Source organism: Prionailurus viverrinus, chromosome A1, assembly GCF_022837055.1.
Source record: "Prionailurus viverrinus isolate Anna chromosome A1, UM_Priviv_1.0, whole genome shotgun sequence".
Lineage (NCBI taxonomy): Eukaryota > Metazoa > Chordata > Mammalia > Carnivora > Felidae > Prionailurus > Prionailurus viverrinus.
In genome coordinates, this window is record NC_062561.1 from 111,882,043 (window position 1) to 111,900,859 (window position 18,817).

The following is an 18,817-nucleotide window of genomic DNA, read 5'->3' on the forward strand; positions in this document are numbered from 1 at the left end:
CCCTGGAGAGTGGCCTACATCCTTCTTCCTTCCTACCAGGGCTCCCCTCATGCCTGACATTTCCCCTCCTCTCCCTCTAGTGCTCCATGCCTTCCTGTGTCACAGCATTTCACGTCACATGCGCCTTTGACCATGGCCTGGAAATGCGGACTATATTAGCGGACAATGACGAGGTCAAGTTCAAGTCATTCTGCCAGGAGCACAGTGACGGGGGCCCTCGGGGTGAGCCCACTTCTGATCCCGTGGAGCCCAGCTCAGCTGGTGAGGACCTGGAGAAGGTGACCCTACGCAAACAGCGGCTGCAGCAGCTAGAGGAAGACTTCTACGAGCTGGTGGAGCCCGCTGAGGTGGCTGAGCGGCTGGAGCTAGCTGAGGCGCTGGTTGACTTTATCTACCAGTACTGGAAACTGAAGAGGAAAGCCAACGCCAATCAGCCACTGCTGACCCCCAAGACTGACGAGGTGGACAACCTGGCCCAGCAGGAGCAGGACGTCCTATACCGCCGCCTGAAGCTCTTCACACACCTGCGGCAGGACTTGGAGAGGGTGAGTCCCCCTGTCACTTTTCCACCTGCCGGCCTGTCTGGTGGGCATCCTAGGAGGTCTTTCCACCCCATGTACACTGCCCTACAGCAGCCATGGCTCTCCAACTCCAAATGGTGATGTCTGGCCAAGGGGCTGAGGGCTTCCAGTTCCCTGACAAGGTGGGGGTAACTTATACTATGCAGAACAGGGAAGCCTCTAGCCCTTGGATCTCTGAGCCCTTCTTGTCCCAACCCTTTTATGGGCCTGAATGGTAGGGGCCCTGCTGTGTTCCTGAGGCTCTAGGGCATCAGACCTGGGGCACAACCCAGGCTTCGAGCTTCTGTTGGTTTCTGTCCCCATTTGTAGCCTGTTCCCAACACATGAACTTCAGCTTGGAATCAGGCAGGGGAGAAACTGGGAATTGCAGCAAGTTGTATCAGCCCACTAGGCATGTTCTGGACCAGGGCAAGGAAAACCGGTATTAACGTGGGGCGTGGGGGCATATGGGTGGGCTGGAGACACAGTCAGCCTGTGTGGAGTAGAAGGGTGAAGCTGAGTGGGTAGACCAAAGTGTGTGTGGAAGCTGCAGGATGTTTTAAGCAGGGACTGTCCCTCTGGCTGCAACTTCCAGTCACTGGGTCTACGGTGGATGGGTTGGCTGAAACTACCCCCAGCTGTGTACTAAGGAGATCAGTGTTCTTGGCTTGGTCCAAGGTGGTAGTTCTGGGAGCAGAGTAAGATGAGGAGACACCATGGCTTTGGGGTGAGCTGTGGTGGTTAAGGGATAGTGAGAGTTGCTTTCTGCCTAGAGCATGGGAGCCCCCAAAAGGTTCCATTCCCTCCTACTACCCCAGAAGAAAAGATGAGGAGATTATACCTTCCACGGAGAATACGCTTGAACTTGACTTTACTTTCCCACTGTGTTTCCTCCAACGCATAAAGTACTACCACCAAGTTGGAGGCAATCTAAAGATGAAACCAGATATTCTCTGAACCCCAGGTGCTGTTTTAGGGACATTCAGTTCTGGGGTTCGAGAGCACATGGGATCATGTCATAATGTCTTTCATGCATGAGCACAGACACACGTCTGTCCTTTCCCCAGTCCTTGTAAGGAAACAATCCTGAGTGAAAGCATTGATGGGGCTTTGTATGACCCGAGGCAGCTGTTTTTCTTATGTCCATCTCGTTGGCAAGTCTGTAAAATGGGTAGAACAACTTCACGGATGTTGTGCCGTGTTGAAGGGAACCTGAGGTGGAGCCTCTGAAACTGGACCTGGCTTCCCCAGTCTCCTTCAGCCGTACTCCTCTGCCCTGAGGCCTGGTCAGGGGGAAGTGACCCCGATGGCCTGAGAGGGAACCTTACCGCCTGGCAGCCAGCCTGCCACCAGATCAGAAGGGGGAGGTGGAGAGTGGGGACACCAGATGTCCCTGGCTCCAGCCAGGGCAGAGAACAAGGCCATCTACATTGCAGCCCCTACTTCCTGGGCAGCCCAGCCTCCTGTGTCATGTGGCAGTGGCATCAGGTACATTCGGACATCGAGTACTTTCAGAGACCAAAGCTGCATCCAGAGTTGTCCTCAGGCCACCTCTTGAGTCTGCAGGCTCCAGGCCTCCGGTGCAAACACCATGCTTTTACTCTTGCTGTTCTCCAAAAGACCCCTCAAGTCTGACCTCCCTGGTCCTGCTGGTCAGCCCACTGGCTCTGCCTGGACAATGCACGGAGGCCAGGGGGCAGGGTTACTTATTTAATCATTATCTTGAAAGTAGAGGCAAAGTAGATTCTCCTGGCCCTAATGAGCAGGTGAAGAAACTAGGGCTCTCGAAAATGAATGACAGAAAGTGTTAGAGGAATGTGTGTTTTCTAGGGTTTGAGTTGCATTTGGGCTTGGATGGGGGATGGGGTTTGTCACCAGGAGAAATGTTGGCTTAACCTCCTATTCTGTAAATTTCCTGAGCAAAAGCATCCCCCACCCTCTTGCCTTCATTGTCAGCTGGTACAAATGTGGCTAAGGGGCCAAGGTCAAGGGCTAGGATGCCAGCAACTTCCCAGGCAACCAGAGCTGCCATGCAGAGAGGCCTCTGGTGGGACTCTCCACAGTCAGGTGTGAACCAACCCACTCTTCCTCCAGGAAGAGGAGACAGGGCCGACTTTGAAGGGGTGCCGGCTGAGAGTGAGGCAAGGGCGTGTGCAGCCCTGGTAAGCTGTAGAGAGTCAGAGAGCCCTGTGCCAGCTTGATCCCCTCCAGGTCTAGCCTCAGGGCCTTTCAGAGCCGCGTTGGTGGCTTGCTTGAGTGAACAGGGCTGAGAGCTCCGCCACAGGGGAGGCTTTCTGCAGAGACCCATGACTGTTGGTGGCCTGGTCGTGGCCCAGTGCCAACGGCCAAGAGTATCCAGCCTCTGACTGGGCACCAGGCCAGCTTGGGCTGGATTCACAGGGAGGCAAAGTCGGGGTTGAGACTGATGCCTTGGGCAGTTGTGGGTTTGCATTCAGTTCCAGCATTTCCCGGCTCTGTGCCTTCTGAGTTTCAGTTTCCTTTCTGTAAAATGGGAATAAGGAGCCAGCTGACCTTGGAGTCACAGTGGTGATGGGAGCACAGTGACCTCTGCTGTTCATCGTGGTTATTGTTGCTGTTCTGGCTCTTAGAAGGGTGGGCTGCTTGCAGAGAGGGGCTCTGTGGAGGACTGAAAGCGTGAGCCCAGTGCTAGGACTTGGGAATGAAACAGGGTATCTTCCCTGATCGACGTGTCCCCCCGAGGCCAGGCAAGAGGTTTGCTGAGAGAGGCAGAAGGCAGGGCCACGCTGCTGCCACTAGCCTGAAGTCCCACTTTATGGTCAGCCTTTATGTGTTTTCCTTAAACTTCAGCCGCCGGCCTTGGCCCCAGCAGGCAGCTCAGGAAGGCATGGCCACTGCTGTCTCCCAGAGTTATTCACAGCTGACAAAAAAATTGCGGTGCCGATGAGCAGCCTGTCAAACGCCGACTGGTGTCCCCTAGCAACCGTGCTGGCAGTTCGGGCTGTGCAGGACCTCTGTGCCTGTGGCTCTGGATCCAGTTACCAGGAGTTTACTCAAGAGCACAACCCGGCCTGGGAGGGTGGGGGCAGCTCTCAGACATCTGCCCCCCTCCCTGAGGAGGGACATGTGGGATCTTCTTAAGGCCCTATTTCTTCTACCAAGGAGAAGACCTTGCCCTCCCCATACTTGCCACCCACCTGCTTCCTTGTCAGGTTGGTCATACCCCATTTACTCTGTCCTCAGTGCCCAAATCATGTTCTTCTTGGCCTCCCACCAAAGCCTACCTTGTCCAAGGCAGCCTTGGCTTCCAGAACTCTGGCTCCTCAGCCCCCATAGCTCCCATATCTAGAATGTTTCCAACCCATTAGTGTCTGCATCTCACTGAAACCTAGTCGCCACCTCAAAGTGCTCCCTCGTCAGTAACCCTGTATCCTCAAATCCCCCTTCCTACTCAGCCTTCTGTTTCCCTGCTCAGCACCCCCTCCAGGCTTCCCACTCTTCACTGTCCCTGTTTTCTTCACCCCCACCCCATGTGGCATTATTAGCTCACTGCCTGTGCCCTTATCCCTGTGTGAAGGCCACATACCTGGCAGAGCCTTACCTGGTAAGAATCCTATAGTGGTGAGCGGATAAACTCCACCAAGGTTCCTGTCAGCCAGCCTTGTTCTGGGACCTTCTAGACTCCCCAGCCTATCACCTGTCTGCACCCTGGCTCCACCTCCCTCAAGTCTCCCCCTTCTGGGCCCTCAGTCTTACCTCCTGTTCATCAGACCAGACCCCTCCAGCTTCTCACCTGTAAAGCCCTCCCTATCGATTTTCTGCCCTTTTTCCCCCATTCCCCCTTCCCCCAGCACACACCCTGCAGCAAGGGAGTCGGCCTTCCCTTCATGCCTGCTCAGTCTCCCAGATTTGAATCTATTTCACCTTCTGCCATCTCCAAAAGCACATCCTCCCATGTGTCCTTCCAGGCATGGGACCCTCTGCCCTAACCCCCATCTGTCCCTTCCTGTCTTCCCTCACTGCTTCCCACTCCGGCCAGGCTCCTGCCACTACCATCTACTAGGGCCACCAACAGCTTCCCATCACCTACATCCAGTGGCCACTTCTCCATCCTCATCCTTCTCAGCAGTGGTTACCACAGTCAGACATGCCTTTGGTATTGAAATACGTTTTGTGTGGATGCTTTGACCAGAACCCCCCTTAATACCCTCCCGTTCTCTGCTCTCTCTGAGTGCTCCCTGTCCCCAGTGATCATCAGTTCACCACACTCAGTCTGACCTCTCGGCGGTCTGCTCCACAGCTCTGCTCCCCATCGGGAGGCTGATCCATCCCACACTCCTTTCTGAACTCCAGCCTCTCGTGCCCAACAGGCCCATAGGTCCAAGCCTGCCCCCCACAATCTCCCTAGTCTCCACAGATGCCCAACACTAGTCCAGTCTAGCTCAGGATAACTGGCTGGGAGCCCTCCCTGGCCCTCCAACCTCCTCACCCACATTCAGGCTCACTCTGTAAAACTTACTGATAACCAAACAATTTCCTCAAAATGTAAAGCCTGCTTTTATTACCAATCTGTAGTTTGGGGGGGACTTTGCTACTTGATTCATCTTTTTTTACTCTGATTTTTTTTTAATGTTTAGTTATTTTTGAGAGACAGAGAGCACATGTGCAAGAGGGGGCAGAGAGAGAAAGGGACAGAGGATCTCAAGTGGTCTCTGAGCTGTTAGCACAGAGCCGGATGTGGGGCCCAAACTACAAACCATGAGGTCATGACCTGAGCTGAAGTCGGACGCTCAACCAACTGAGCCCCCTGGCACCCCACTCTGATTTTTTTAAAGAGAACTTCCTATGTTTATAATCAGAAAAAACAATAATGACAAGTGTCAGGAACCTAATAACCTGGATGAACTTCTAAGGTGATATTAATACTTCGTCCCCAAAAGCCATCACAGAAGTGGAACTCCACAACATTCAGTAACATGTAGCTATGTAACCAACAGTCTTGCGAGAAAATAGAGAAGTCATCGATGGTTCCAGGGTGAGGTGGGAACAAGTGGTCACATCATGACCAGTGTACCAACCACAGAAGGTGGGTATTATTGGGATTCTCACAGAAAGAAGCATTCCTATCTTGCCTAGCAGGAATCTCCAGATGGTACTGATTGTGTCATGCATCTTATCAGGAAAAACATGGAGCATTTACCTGCAATATATTGTATTTTTCATGCCTCATTCATATCTACAACTGTATATCATGAAACAAACATAGTCAGAATTTCTAATTGGATCAAAAAATATACCAGTACTTGCTTTAATATTTCCTTCCTGTGCCGTAATGAACTGTCTAGCCTATGCAGCTCGCTTTGGAGGCCCCTGGCCTAGGGCAGTAATTCTCAGATTATGTAGTGCTGTATAAAATCTGTTTGAGGACACAACCACCAGAGACTTTCACACTCCCCCAAGCCTGGGAATTTGTGTTTCTAACCAGCCACCCAAGGGATCTTGATGCCACTAATTCATTTGGGTTCACTGTGAGAAACCTTTTTGTAAAGTTTCAGATGAAAGAACAAAAAATAAATAAAATAAAAATCTGTTTTTTAATAGAAAGTGATGAAGTAAATAGTGGTTTCTTTGAAGGGGACTCTGCACCTCTAAAGCTCATGTCATTGTTAAGGATTAACGTTAGAGTAAGTTCGATGGTGGAATGTTTGGGAAATTTTTTAAAAGCTGGACTTTGAACTGTTTTTAGGTTTGATGTATTGACTGGTTTGTTTTGAGGCCTTCAAAGTCATGAGTCTGTCTACCTCTCTTCACCCCCATGGTCCCCATGCACACAAAGCCATGTAACTCCCAGGAGGGAAGCAGACCAGGTTTCAGGGAGAATAATGCTGAACTGCTTGGATGCAGTAGACAGGGAAGGAAGGCCTTCTGGAGGTTCCTTTTATTTATTTATTTATTTTTTTTGAGAGAGAGAGAGAGAGAGACAGAGTGCTAGCAGGGGAGGGGCAGAGAGAGAGGCAGACAGAATTTGAAGCAGGCTCCAGGCTCAGAGCTGTCAGCACAGAGCCTGGCACAGGGCTTGAACTCACGAACGGTGAGATCAGACCTGAGCCGAAGTTGTATGCTTAACCTACTGAGCCACCCGGGTGCCATAAAATATGTTTTCTTACAGTTCTAGAGAACAGAAATCCAAGATCAAGATGTTGGCAATGTTGATTCTGTCTAGAGACTCAGGGAGGATCTGTTCCGAGCCTCTCTCCTGGCTTCTGATTGCCAGCAACCCTTAGCATTTCTTGACTTGTAGACCCATGATTCCATCTCTGTCTCTGTTGTTACATACCATTCTCTCTATATGTGTCTTCACATGGCCTTTTATGAGGACACCAGTCATTGGATTTAGGGCTCATTAATATGTGGTATGACCTCATCATAATTGATTATATCTGAAGTTCCAGGTAGACAAAATTTGGCAGGAGGCACTGTTCAACCCAGGAGGGAAAACAGTGGAAGTGTTAACAGGGGGAGGATTTACATTTCAAGAAGATGATCTGGGATAGCAGAGGGGCCAGAATGCCTACTTGTCCAGATGGAGCCAGTGCAGGTGACCAGGAAATGGAGGGAGCTGATGGGAAAGAGTTATGTTCATTAGGGACTGATGGGGTGGCTCTGGGGGGTGAGCGAGGATCCTGAAGGGTGATGCCAGGGTCTCAGCATTTCTGCCTCACCCCACCTTACCCCCAGCTGCCCTTGGCCTAGCATTGTAGACACAGGGCCTTGCTCTGCCTCTCCCCTGCCTGGCCTTACTCTGGATCTTCATCCCCAGCTGATGCACTTCTGTGTGATCAACATCCACTCGTCCCTTTGTCCAGGAAGCCTTCTTGCCACCCCCAGGTCTGGGTCAGGGCTGCCTGGTCCTGTCAGTACTTGCTCTGCATCTCTCTGCCCTGCTGGGCAGCAAGCCCTCAGAAAAAAGGGACCTGATGGCATTGCCCACTGCTTCGCCAGGGCAAACACCATGTGAGTTCCCAGAGCTGAAGCTGGTGCTTAGAGATGTGTGATTATGAGGAGCTCCTGAGGAAGTCCAGGATTTGAGAGGAAGCAAGGGCTCTTAGGCTGGGGCCAGGTGGCTGCCCCTTTGGGGAGGTGTTTGCCTTGAATGGCCATGTCTGTGGTCTAGGCTGGGTACACACATTCTAAGGGTGGAATGCTCCTTAGAGTCCATACAGAGCCTGGAGCTGACATTCTGGGATATCCTACACCACTGAGCTCAGGAAAGAAGGGAGGACATCCATGTCCACAGAGAGGTATGATCACAGCTACCCCCAGGCCAGGAGAAATGGAAGTCATGATAACAGGCAGAGGCTCTGGAACCCATAGGTTTCCCCCAGGCAACTCAAGGTCATGCAGCCTGAACTCAGCTTTGAAGATGGAACCCATCTGCAGACGGAAGTACTGGCCTCAGCTGCACAGACCCTGGTGGGACCCAGAATTCCAGTGCACAGCTTCTGGCCATCTGTCCCTGCTTTGGAGGCTTCAACCTGAGCTAAAGACCATGGTGGAACAAGGAAATGTCTTGAGGGAGGGGCCCAGAAGTGTGATATACTCTGAGAGCAGCTGTGAGGGGAATGCACACTGGGGAAAGGCACCAGGTGGATGGGGAGCAACATGGCCCATCCTTCAGGTGCTTCCAGAATAGCTGCAGAGTGAGCTTAAGCAAACCGGTTTCCAAAGGACTAGACTCTCTTCCTAGCGGCCCTTAAACAGTCAGAGAGGCCCCTGCCTTTCCTCCTGAGAACTTCTGTCTCAGGCTGAGTGAACATAGCCATGTGGAAGGGCCTTGGCCAGAGCAGGCATGGGCTTGGCTTAGGTCTCAGTGCAGCAAGTGGACATGGCACACTCAGCCCCAGGGGTCAGAGACTGCCTGACTACTCAAAGCTGCTCTGCTGGAGCTCTTTCTTCTCTGCACCATGGCCATTTGTGTCTCAGGATAGAAGTTGGCCTTGTCATGGTGTTTTTGGCTGAGGAATATCTTTGATGGACAAGAGTCCTTGGACAGGAGGCAGAGGGATGGAATTGGTAACCTTACAAGGCCCCACTGAGCCTGGGGGCACTGTGTAGGTAGGGGGAGGGCAGCCACGGGGCAGCATGGCAGAGTGAGCCAGGAAGTTCATGCCTAGAGAAGGCAGGTAGAGTCACCAGCCTGAGCTAACTGGATGCTCTCCCTGCCTGCTCTGGCCCAGCCCCAGTGGGAGCTGCAGAGTCAAGGCTGTGCTTGGCCTGTGTTTTGGACCAGAGAACTGTGGCTCAGAGCTGAGGACACACTCAGGGCTTGGGAATTGATTCCTAGATGTCCCAGGCAGGTTAGGCAGCAGTGCCCCCCCCAGCCCTCACCCCAGGGCTGGGAGGTCAGGTGTGGCTGCCCATGAGTTAAGTGGAAAACCTCTCTCTTGTCTCCTCAGGTTAGAAATCTGTGCTACATGGTAACAAGGCGTGAGAGAACAAAACACGCCATCTGCAAACTCCAGGAACAGATATTCCACCTGCAGATGAAACTGATTGAACAGGACCTGTGTCGAGGTAGGCATCTTCCCTGCCCCCTGCCAGCCACCGCTCAGCGTGCACACTCTCACTGGGCCAGGTCCCAAGGAGGGTTTGTGTATTCAGGTCCTAGTGGGGGCCACTGGCCCATACACAGACCTTCCAGAACCAATTAAGTAGGCCAAGTTGGGACCTACTAGGGCCTCATTTGTATGTTGGTTGGCAAGGAGCCAGAGATGGGAATGTGGGCATCAGGCCTCTCCTGAGGAGGCTTTCTGGTCCACTGGGGATACGTAGGTAGTTCCAGGGCCATAGTGGTGCAGGAGTAGATTGCGCGTGCACAGTAGCTCTAAGCTGATGTTGGGACAGGAAGGGGCCAGAAGCTAGAGAGCTTCCCTGAACCCCTGCGTGGCTTCATGTTGATCCTGAATCAGGCAGCTGCTCCAGAGATGGAAGAGGACCTCTGTGTTCTTTCTCTCTGACCTCATCTGATAAAATTTGGATGCCTACTAGCAGTTCTTTTTGTCTGTTTTCTTCTTTTTTTTTTTAATTTTATTTTTTATTTTTTAACATTTACAACAGTGATTTCAGGAGTAGATTCCTTAGTGCCCCTTACCCATTTAGCCCATCCCCCCTCCCACAACCCCTCCAGTAACCCTCAGTTTGTTCTCCATATTTATGAGTCTCTTCTGTTTTGTCCCCCTCCCTGTTTTTATACTATTTTTTGCTTCCCTTCCCTTATGTTCATCTGTTTTGTCTCTTAAAGTCCTCATATGAGTGAAGTCATATGATCTTTGTCTTTCTCTGACTGACTGATTTCACTTAGCATAATACCCTCCAGTTCCACATAGTTTCAAATGGCAAGATGTCATTCTTTTGATTGCCAAGTAATACTCCATTGTATAGATATACCACATCTTCTTTATCCATTCATCCATCGATGGACATTTGGGCTCTTTCCATACTTTGACTATTGATAGTGCTGCTATAAACAAGGGGGAGCATGTGTCCCTTTGAAACAGCACACCTGTATCCCGTGGATAAATGCCTAGTAGTGCAATTACTGGGTCGTAGGGTAGTTCTATTTTTAATTTTTTGACGAACCTCCATACTGTTTTCCAGAGTGGCTGCACCAACTTGCATTGCCACCAACAATGCAAAAGAGATCCTCTTTCTCCACATCCTCGCCAACGTGTGTTGTTGCCTGAGTTGTTAACGTTAGCCATTCTGACAGGTGTTAGGTAGTATCTCATTGTGGCTTTGATTTGTATTTCCCTGATGATAAGTGATGTTGATTGTCTGCTTTCTTCTTAAACTCTTCCCGTGACATGTATTTAAGAGATCTGGAAATCTAAGGCCAAAGAATCTCCAGTGTCGCTGTTTTCTGCTAGTTGTGTGGATATTGCCAGACACAGGGCCCTTCCCAGAGTGTTTACATGTTCAGAAGGGCAATGCTTAACTCAAAAAAGGTCCTCTAATGTAGAATTACATGCAGCTTGGTGGCAAGATATTTTGAGCCAGGAGCTGCCGCTGCTAATTCAGCCTCTGGGTCAGGCTAGGCCTGCAGTGGAGAGGAACCAGAGCTGTTGGGCCACCCCCAGAACGAATGACTGAGGACCTGGTACCGCCCCACCCTTGTCTGAGCCAAGCTGCCTCATTTGCACTTTGGGATCACCACCTACTCTGGCCCAAGGAACCAGCCCTGCCAAAAACAGGTCCTGGGTGAGGCCGGGTCGTGTCCATACAAAGGTCAGAGCTTAGCATGCATCCCCAAGACTGGCAGCTTCCTGGCTGCCAGAGCTCTCCAGGTTCCTTCTCCTCTGTTGATTTTTTCAGCGAGTATTAAAACTGAGTGTAGACAGGATGCCAGGCCCTGTGCCGGGTACTGCGGGGCACGCTGCCATGGGCGGAATGGATAGGCTTCCTGTCTTTGTGGAGCTCACCATCTGGAAAGATAAAGGAAAGTGGTGCTCAAGGGGCTGCAGTTGGCACCAGTGCAGGGACAGAAGTACCAGAGATGGCTTCACAGCAGTGGTGATCCTGGAGCTATGTGTCTGGCTTCTTAGGACCTCACTGTGGTGAGAGGTCCAGCTGCAGAAGGAGAGGCCCACAATCAGGGTAACAGAACGTGGCAAGGCCTGTAGTACCCTCAGGCACAGGATTCCAGAAACGAGGTCAAGAGCCAGGTCTGCATCCCCACACTGAATCTGGGGACGTTTGCAGCTCCTGGAGCTGAGTGGCAGCATCAGGCATCCTTTTGTTCAGAGCGAGACATGTGGGGAGAAGACTGGTTTGCCTCTGCCCAAAACTGATGACCCCTGGGATGGGCATATGGCTACAAGCATATCGTCGAGGCCTGTCTGGCCGGAGCACTGGAGAAGCCTTCCTGTGGCAATTATATTTAGGCCATGAACCAGTTGAAGAGCAGTAAAATTTGGAATCCTAGAGGCTGGAGCTTGTCTTTTTAGAGAAACTGGAAGGAGGCTGGCATAGCAGCAACTTGGGCAAAAGGACCACGTCTCAAGTGAGGTTGGGGTCTTGCTAGGATCAGACGTGCAAGGTCTTGTAGCCTCAGAAGGAGCTCAGACTTTCCTGAGGGCACTGGGAAACCTTAGAAATCTCCCTCCAGAGCATGTAGGCAGGAGTGTCATGTCAGAGATGAGGATTCTGAGGTTGCACAGGGGATTAGCAGCACAGCTAGGGAGAGTCCATATCCCTCAAATTTCTTGTAAACCTTTATCTGAGAAGCGCTCCAGACTCCTGCTGAAAAACTTAGGAGAAGATTTCTGGCAGCTGGGCCTCCCCCTGCAGATGTCCCTCTCCTGCTCCAGTGTTCTCTGTGGCTCCCTAAACCTATGTGGTCACGGACCAAAAGGATATAAGGGCCAGGTGTGCACCCCGAGTCTGCTATCTGCTGTGTGACCTTGAGAGCAGACCAAGAAGCCAAGGCAGGAGACTTGCTCATGGGACTGACCACTATGGCTGGACTAGAACCCACATCTCTTGACTCCTCAGATAGTCCTCAGACTTCTCTCCACATCCATGTCTGGCCGCTAGGCCTAGCATTGAAGGCCCTGACCTGGCCACTCACCTGTAGTTACCCTTTGCACCCACCAGGACTCCCACCCCACCTCTTCATCTATAGGCCATGTAGATGTCAGACTGCATTCCAGGTCCTGGAGGAGGGTCCTCCACCCACTTTGTGGCCCTGTGCCCTCCTCAAGGGCAGCAGTAGGCACTTACCTTCTGTTCCCCACCAGCTGTCCCTGACTCACAGGAGCCCCATTTATCTCAGGTCCTGTGGCTCTGAGCCTAGGACACATTAGCAGGGCAAAGTGACCTGGAAGTTGAGGCACAGGTGATAGAGGACTATCATATGGATGGCCCATAGTGATCTTGGTTTTGACTGAGCTGCTCGGGGTAACCGCCTCCCTCCTGCTCTCTCTTTCCCTGGCAGAGGGGTCTGGGAAGAGAGCAAAGGGCAAGAAGAGCGACTCGAAAAGGAAAGGCCGTGAGGGCCCGAAGGGCAGCCCCGAGAAGAAAGAGAAAGTGAAGGCGGGGCCCGACTCAGTCCTGGGGCAGCTGGGTGAGTGAGTGGCCACACTGGCCTGGCGGACATGGCCAGGCTTACACCATCACTCCACTTGCAGCCCCGAACCTAAGGCCAGCAAGGTCCACCAGCACTTCTGTTGCACAGAGTAGGAAGCCCAAGAGGGCTACCCAGGCCCTTCCATGCCCAGGTGCTCATACCTTTTAACCATAAAGGAAAGTAGATAGGGTCTCTGTCCCATCTGGCATCCCAAGAAATTCCCCTTTTGTACATCTGGAGGCTGGGCCAGGGTCTCAGGAGCTGCCCTCACGTTCTCTTAGCCAGACTCCTAGAGTCCCCAGGGGACATGTGGGCCCTCTGTGCCCTTACAGAATGTAGCCCTATGCTGGGAAATGAGGGTCAGCCAGAATTCTCCATCCTGGTCCCACTCTGCTGGAGTTTCTCAAATGAGCCCTCCCTTCAGCACTAGGGAACCTTCCTGGAGCCACCCAGAGAGACCCAAAGGAGTGGCCATAGGTATTGGCCCAGTACATGGTCAGTCACAGACTCCTTAGTGCTCCTACATTAAGCAGAACAGCACTTGAGCCCTCTACCCCCCCCCCCCCCCCCCCCCCCGCCAGCTTTGGGCTTTCTCTCCCAGGCTATCACATGCTTCCCCTAGAACACTTCCTCAGGGATGACAGTGGAATTATCCAGACCTGTCTCCAGCAGGGAAGCCTCATGTCATCTTGTATGTCCCTCATTCTCAGGAATGGGACCACTTGACCACTTGGGTATCAGAAGGAAGGCCCAGTTTCACCTGCTGGCCCTGACATCCAAGAGGGACCTTCTACACAGATGCACTTGGCTACCCTATCCAACTTGTCTGCTTCAGAAATAATTCTCACAAAAAAACAGCGCCCCCTGGTGGCCTGAGGCGTTTTCCTTCATTCCTTCATCCTCTGCGTCCCCGGGATGGGAGAGGTGCAGAGCCGGCTTCATGGGTGTGTGTACCTGTGCAGTCTCAAAGGGCTCTTGCTTGGTTTAATGCTCTACTGTTGTCACCTTGAAATACCTTAATAATTTTTGAACAGGGAGCCCACATTTTCACTTTACATTCTGGGTTCCAAATCATGAAGCCAGTTCTGGGAGTAGGTTGTCCTGGGGAGAGGGGTATATGGTGTGGACCCATATAGTCCCTCTTTGGTGGTGTTGACAGGAGGGATCAGCAAACAAGATGGCTTAATTGGGTCTGGCAAGAGGAAGAGAGGGAGGGAGGTGCACAGTGGCCTGCTGGGGAGGGTCCGGGAGGGCTTCCTGAAAGGGTGGGATACACACCTACGAGCGTTTCACTTGCTTCCTCTCTCCCCTTGGCCAGGCCTGTCCACCTCATTCCCCATCGATGGCACCTTCTTCAACAGCTGGCTGGCGCAGTCAGTGCAGATCACAGCAGAGAACATGGCCATGAGTGAGTGGTCACTAAACAATGGGCACCGCGAAGACCCCGCCCCGGGGCTACTGTCAGAGGAGCTGCTGCAAGACGAGGAGACACTGCTGAGCTTCATGCGGGACCCCTCACTGCGACCTGGGGACCCTGCCAGGAAGGCCCGTGGCCGCACCCGCCTGCCTGCCAAGAAGAAGCCGCCGCAGGACGGGCCTGGCTCACAGACGACTCCGGACAAATCCCCCAAGAAGCCCTGGGGCCAGGATGCAGCCAGCGGCAAGGGTGGTCAGGGCCTAGTGGCCCGGAAACCAACGCGGCGAACGCCTTCCCACCTGCCGTCTAGTCCCACAGCTGGGGACTGTCCCATCCCAGCGGCCCCCGACAGCCCCCCCCCTCTGGCCCCCGAGACCCTGGACGAGGCAGCCCCAATGGCTGCCGACTCGAATGTCCAAGTGCCTGGCCCTACAGTGAGCCCCAAGCCCTTGGGCCGGCTCCGGCTGCCCCGAGAAAACAAGGGAACCCGGAGATCGCCAGGTACCAGGCCTGATGCTGGGACAGGACCGCCCTCTGCTGTGGCCGAGAGGCCCAAGGTCAGCCTACACTTTGACACTGAGACTGACGGCTACTTCTCTGATGGAGAGATGAGCGACTCAGATGTGGAAGCTGAGGACAGTGGGGTGCAGCGGGCTCCCCGGGAAGCAGGGGCTGAGGAGGTGGTCCGCATGGGGGTACTGGCCTCCTAAGTCACCCCCACCCTGTCCCAGGCCCTGCCCTGGTCCTCCCACGAGGCCTCAGCCCAGTCACAACTGCCATTTCCAATCTCTGCTGAGTGTCTCAGATCCTTGAGACTGCCACTCTGTTGTGGTTTTATTTTTAATATAGAGAGAGTTTTGAATTCCACACTGTTGTCTTTCCTCTGTGCTGGCCTAGGACGTTAGAATTCCTTCCACGGCTCTGGCCGCAGGGGCTCTAGCAGGTCCTGTGCCCCATCCCTGCCGCGGCAGCACCCCGCCCCAGCCCACGCGGCATTGCTGGGCTCCTGGCTAGATGTAGGCGAGGCGAAGAAGAGCTCAGGACTCTAGCCCGCTGCCACTGGGTGACACAGACCGTCGTTTGGGCATTATTTCATGGCAGATGGGCCAGCCCAGGGCCTGCCCCGCCTTGCCCCCAAATTCCACTGGGGTCCATTTGGGGGGTCCTGCTGCACTCCACTGATCCCCAAGGAAGTATAATAAGTGATCCCCAGCCAGAGTCTACTCACTGTCACAAGCACAACGAGCTTATACAAGAAAGCACTGAGGGGGCGCAGAGGGCCCGCTGGTTCCAGAGGAACCACCGCTGTTCCTGATCAACCCACATCATCTGAGGCCTGCCCGCCCACCCCGCGACCCTCCACTCCCTTGCTGCTCCACCCCTGCCAGTGCCCAGCCCGGCGGCTCTGAGAAGGGGTTCCTAGAATCCTTCCTGAGCTGTGCCATTTACTCAGGGGACTCCCAAACAGCCAGCCAGCCGCCAGTGCCGGTGGAGGGCTGCAAGGGAGGGCCAGTGCCCAGACAGGGGCGTGGGGCTCAGACTCCCCCCACTTAGAGAATTGCTCTGGGGCTCCAACTTCCTTCCTTCCTTTGGGGCCAGTCTCGGCTGACGTCTGGTCACTCCCAGACAGCTGACCTGACCAGACCAGACCGTTTGCCTTTTCAAATTTTCCAGTCCTGCTATGAGATGAGCTTCTTCCTCGGTTTCCTTTTGGAAACTCCTCCTTCCAACAAGCAAGTGGGATCCCGGGGCCCGGGGCAGGCCGTGTTGGCCTGCTGTGGCTTTCAAGTCTTGCTGGATGTTCCTGGTTCCTCTGTCCCTGTGAGCCGTTACCCCCTTCCCTGGTTCTGCCCTCCCTACCCACCACCACCCACCCACCTTTTCTGTCCCATCCCCTAGGTCCCAGGTAGTTGCTCTGAAGAGTGTCAGTGGAGTGGCCCCAGGGTGATAGCTCAGGGAACAAACAATAAAAGGAATTCAGTGAAAACATGGGTTTTTTTTGTTTTATGAATTACTCCTGGGTCACTTCCACCACTGGTGAAGCCAGAACTTCTCCGACAAGAAATCTTGCATAAGTCCAGTGAATCAGTCGAATCATTCTGTGGATGCCAAAGAATATTTTGACCATAATACAGCACAGCCTGGACCTGACAACTTGTCGCTTGGATTTTTTTTTTTAACGGAGTTCTTTAGCAACAAAGTGTAGAGAGACATGTTCATTGTACACACCCAAGGAGAGGAGCCCAGGCTCTTGGAAGAAGATGTTGTTTTGCTGCTGAACCGTTGGAATTGGGACGCGGGAACCAGGTGTTGGGACTCCGGTCCTGGGCTGGGCCCACTGTGAGCTTTCCTAAACTCTGAGACTCACAGAGGGGAAGAACAGTGACAGCAAAACCAGCATGGCAAAGGTCTTCACCATGTGGTTCTCCACACACAAACACTCAACGTGCAAATCGGCGGGATGGGCAGCAGCTTGACCACCCACCCCTGACTCCAGAACTTCCAAGGTACGACAGTGGCATTGTCATCGACGCACGGTTTCATGTGAATTTTAGCAAAACGGGAAACAAAGCTAGGACTCAGTTCAGAAGATCAGGCAAATGTGTCCAGTTGGAGTGGACTCGGGGCGGGCTTCAAGGATTCTGGGCGTTGGAATGGCACAAGCTACCATGTGGAATTTAGTCTGCCTGCCGTCTTGGTAGTAACGGCCAGTGCAGTGTCCGCACCAGCGGCCCATCCCCGTTCTCTGTTTACTGCCTTTGAACAGTCCTCCTTCCTTCCCCGTGCTTTGGGTCACAATCTCGTCTGTGCCAGATTGCCCAGTCTGACCTCACAGGGAACCAAGTGAGGAGCTTAAAGAACAACCAAACTCTGCCAGGGGGAGAGGTGGGGTGCCAGGAATGGCTCCTGCCCAGTAGACTCCACGCTTGTCCCCCTCCCACCGCTTCAGGCATACGGAGGCGAAGTCTGGGCTCCCTGGGGGCAGAGGCTAGGGCAGGAGGGCAGGAGAGAACACGGAAGGGAATATACTGCAGTGTGTCTGGCTGGGGTCAGGAAGGGCAGCCAGCACCCTTCAGGGGTACTCCACCCAAGTTGGCCTCTGGATTCCCTTCTGTGTTGGCTCTTGCTTTGGACTGGACTATCTCTGGGGCTGTGTCCTGCGCAGGGCTCAGGGATCTGTTAGGCTAGCTGGTGGGGGAGGTGGGAGAACCTTAACTCCCAGACCTGGCCCTAGAGCTGTTCTTGCCCCGCAGCTGTCCACCTCTGGGATGTCCAGCAAGACCACACAGAGGACAAGCATACTGGTTCCCACCATTAGCCACAGCCCTTTTCACTCTTTTTCCCATCTCCTGTCCACAGTGTAGACAGCTTTGCCAACCCTGGGGTTGAGGCGGGAAGCAGGGAACGAGACAGAAGTCCTTTTGCAGGCCAGAGGCTGAGGCAGATCTTTTGCTTGAGCACCTCTGCCCACCATACTCACTGGCCCTCTCCCAGGAGGGAGAAGCTCCTATTACTCCTCCTGGCTGCCATCCACCCTTCTCCTGGTCCTGGCTGCACAGTCCTCCTCCTCATCACAGCCAGGAAGGATGAGGTGCAAGGAAAGTATTTTTATGGATCACAAATGTATTTTAAAGTCAATAAGGAGAAGAAAGGTAGAAGGGTTTGTTTTATTAAATGAGCTCTGACTTTGTGACAGTGTATGAGCATTTGCTATGTCAGGGTCTCGGTTTCCTTAGAGAAGCCACCTGGGTTTCCGGACGTGGGTGCCAGTCTGTAGGTATGCATGTGCCAGGGCACGTCTCATGTGTCCACATACGTGCATGTCTGCGTGTTGCGTTTGGGCATATTGTGGGACCTGCTGGGGCAATTTCTAGAGCATCGACTGCCCGATGATACTAACAGACATTGGCAGCAGCTGAACTTGGCATTTCCTTGCTCACTGCCAGATGTGGCCAACCTCTGGCCATGCCTGAAGCTCTGCAGAATGGTCTGGATGCCTGTACCAAGGCCCTTGGGGAGGCCACTTCCCATGCCCCTGGCCCAGCTGGCCACATTGGCCAAAGAGCCAGGGCTGGAGTCTGGGACTTTTGGTTGTTCTTTAAGGCACTTCCTGCCACCTTGTCCCTCAGATGCACAACACTCTGTGCTCCACAAACGGCTCGGGGTGGGGGGATGATATGAATGTCACAGGAGGAGACACCTTCTGTCCTTGTTTCAAAGAAAGTGATGTGCCATTTGTTAATATACAAGAGAAATATTGAAAATATATTGAAAAGAGCAATTTTAAATTATTTTTGGCTTATGTTGCAATATTTATTTTCTTGTATTAGAAAAGATTCCTTTGTAGAGAAAAAATGTATTTTTCATTAACGCAAAGACCTATTTCTCCTTTTTGTACATTGTCCATGTTCGCTACCCTTAACGAGCAATAGAATGTATGGCCGCTTTGCCGTGGCCAGTGCCCGCCATGCCCTGCATGATTCTGTGTTGCCGCTGCTGCATAGCTCCTAGTCCCATCCTGTCCCACTCACTCATGAGGGTTTCCAGACCCTGGCCCCAACCAGGGCCTGTGTCTCAAGGAGCCCTTTGCACTCCTCGTGTGTTGGCAAACGCAGTTAATAAAGCAATGTTTTCTGTGCTGGCTGGTGTGCGGCTCTGTTACATTCAGTGGAGGAGGGGGTCCACAGCCACCAGCCGGCTAAGTGAGTCAGCGAGTGCTCTCAGCGCCCTCAGAAC

At 53.0% G+C, this 18,817-nt stretch overlaps 1 protein-coding gene across 11 annotated transcripts in view; it reads left to right on the forward strand.

Annotated features, from left to right (window-relative positions):
* Window positions 1-18,719, forward strand: part of JADE2 (jade family PHD finger 2) — a 54,823-nt gene extending 36,104 nt beyond the window's left edge. For 9 of the 11 annotated variants that reach the window (XM_047862496.1, XM_047862548.1, XM_047862573.1 and 6 more), the window contains 4 exons: window positions 81-545; window positions 8,996-9,113; window positions 12,532-12,660; window positions 13,982-18,719. In XM_047862496.1, coding sequence (XP_047718452.1) covers window positions 81-545; window positions 8,996-9,113; window positions 12,532-12,660; window positions 13,982-14,790 — 1,521 coding nt within the window. In that variant the 3' untranslated portion in view covers window positions 14,791-18,719. The remainder of the gene's footprint in view (window positions 1-80; window positions 546-8,995; window positions 9,114-12,531; window positions 12,661-13,981) is intronic. The other 2 variants (XM_047862503.1, XM_047862580.1) reach the window with 1 other exon arrangement.
* The last annotated feature ends 98 nt before the right edge of the window (window positions 18,720-18,817 follow it).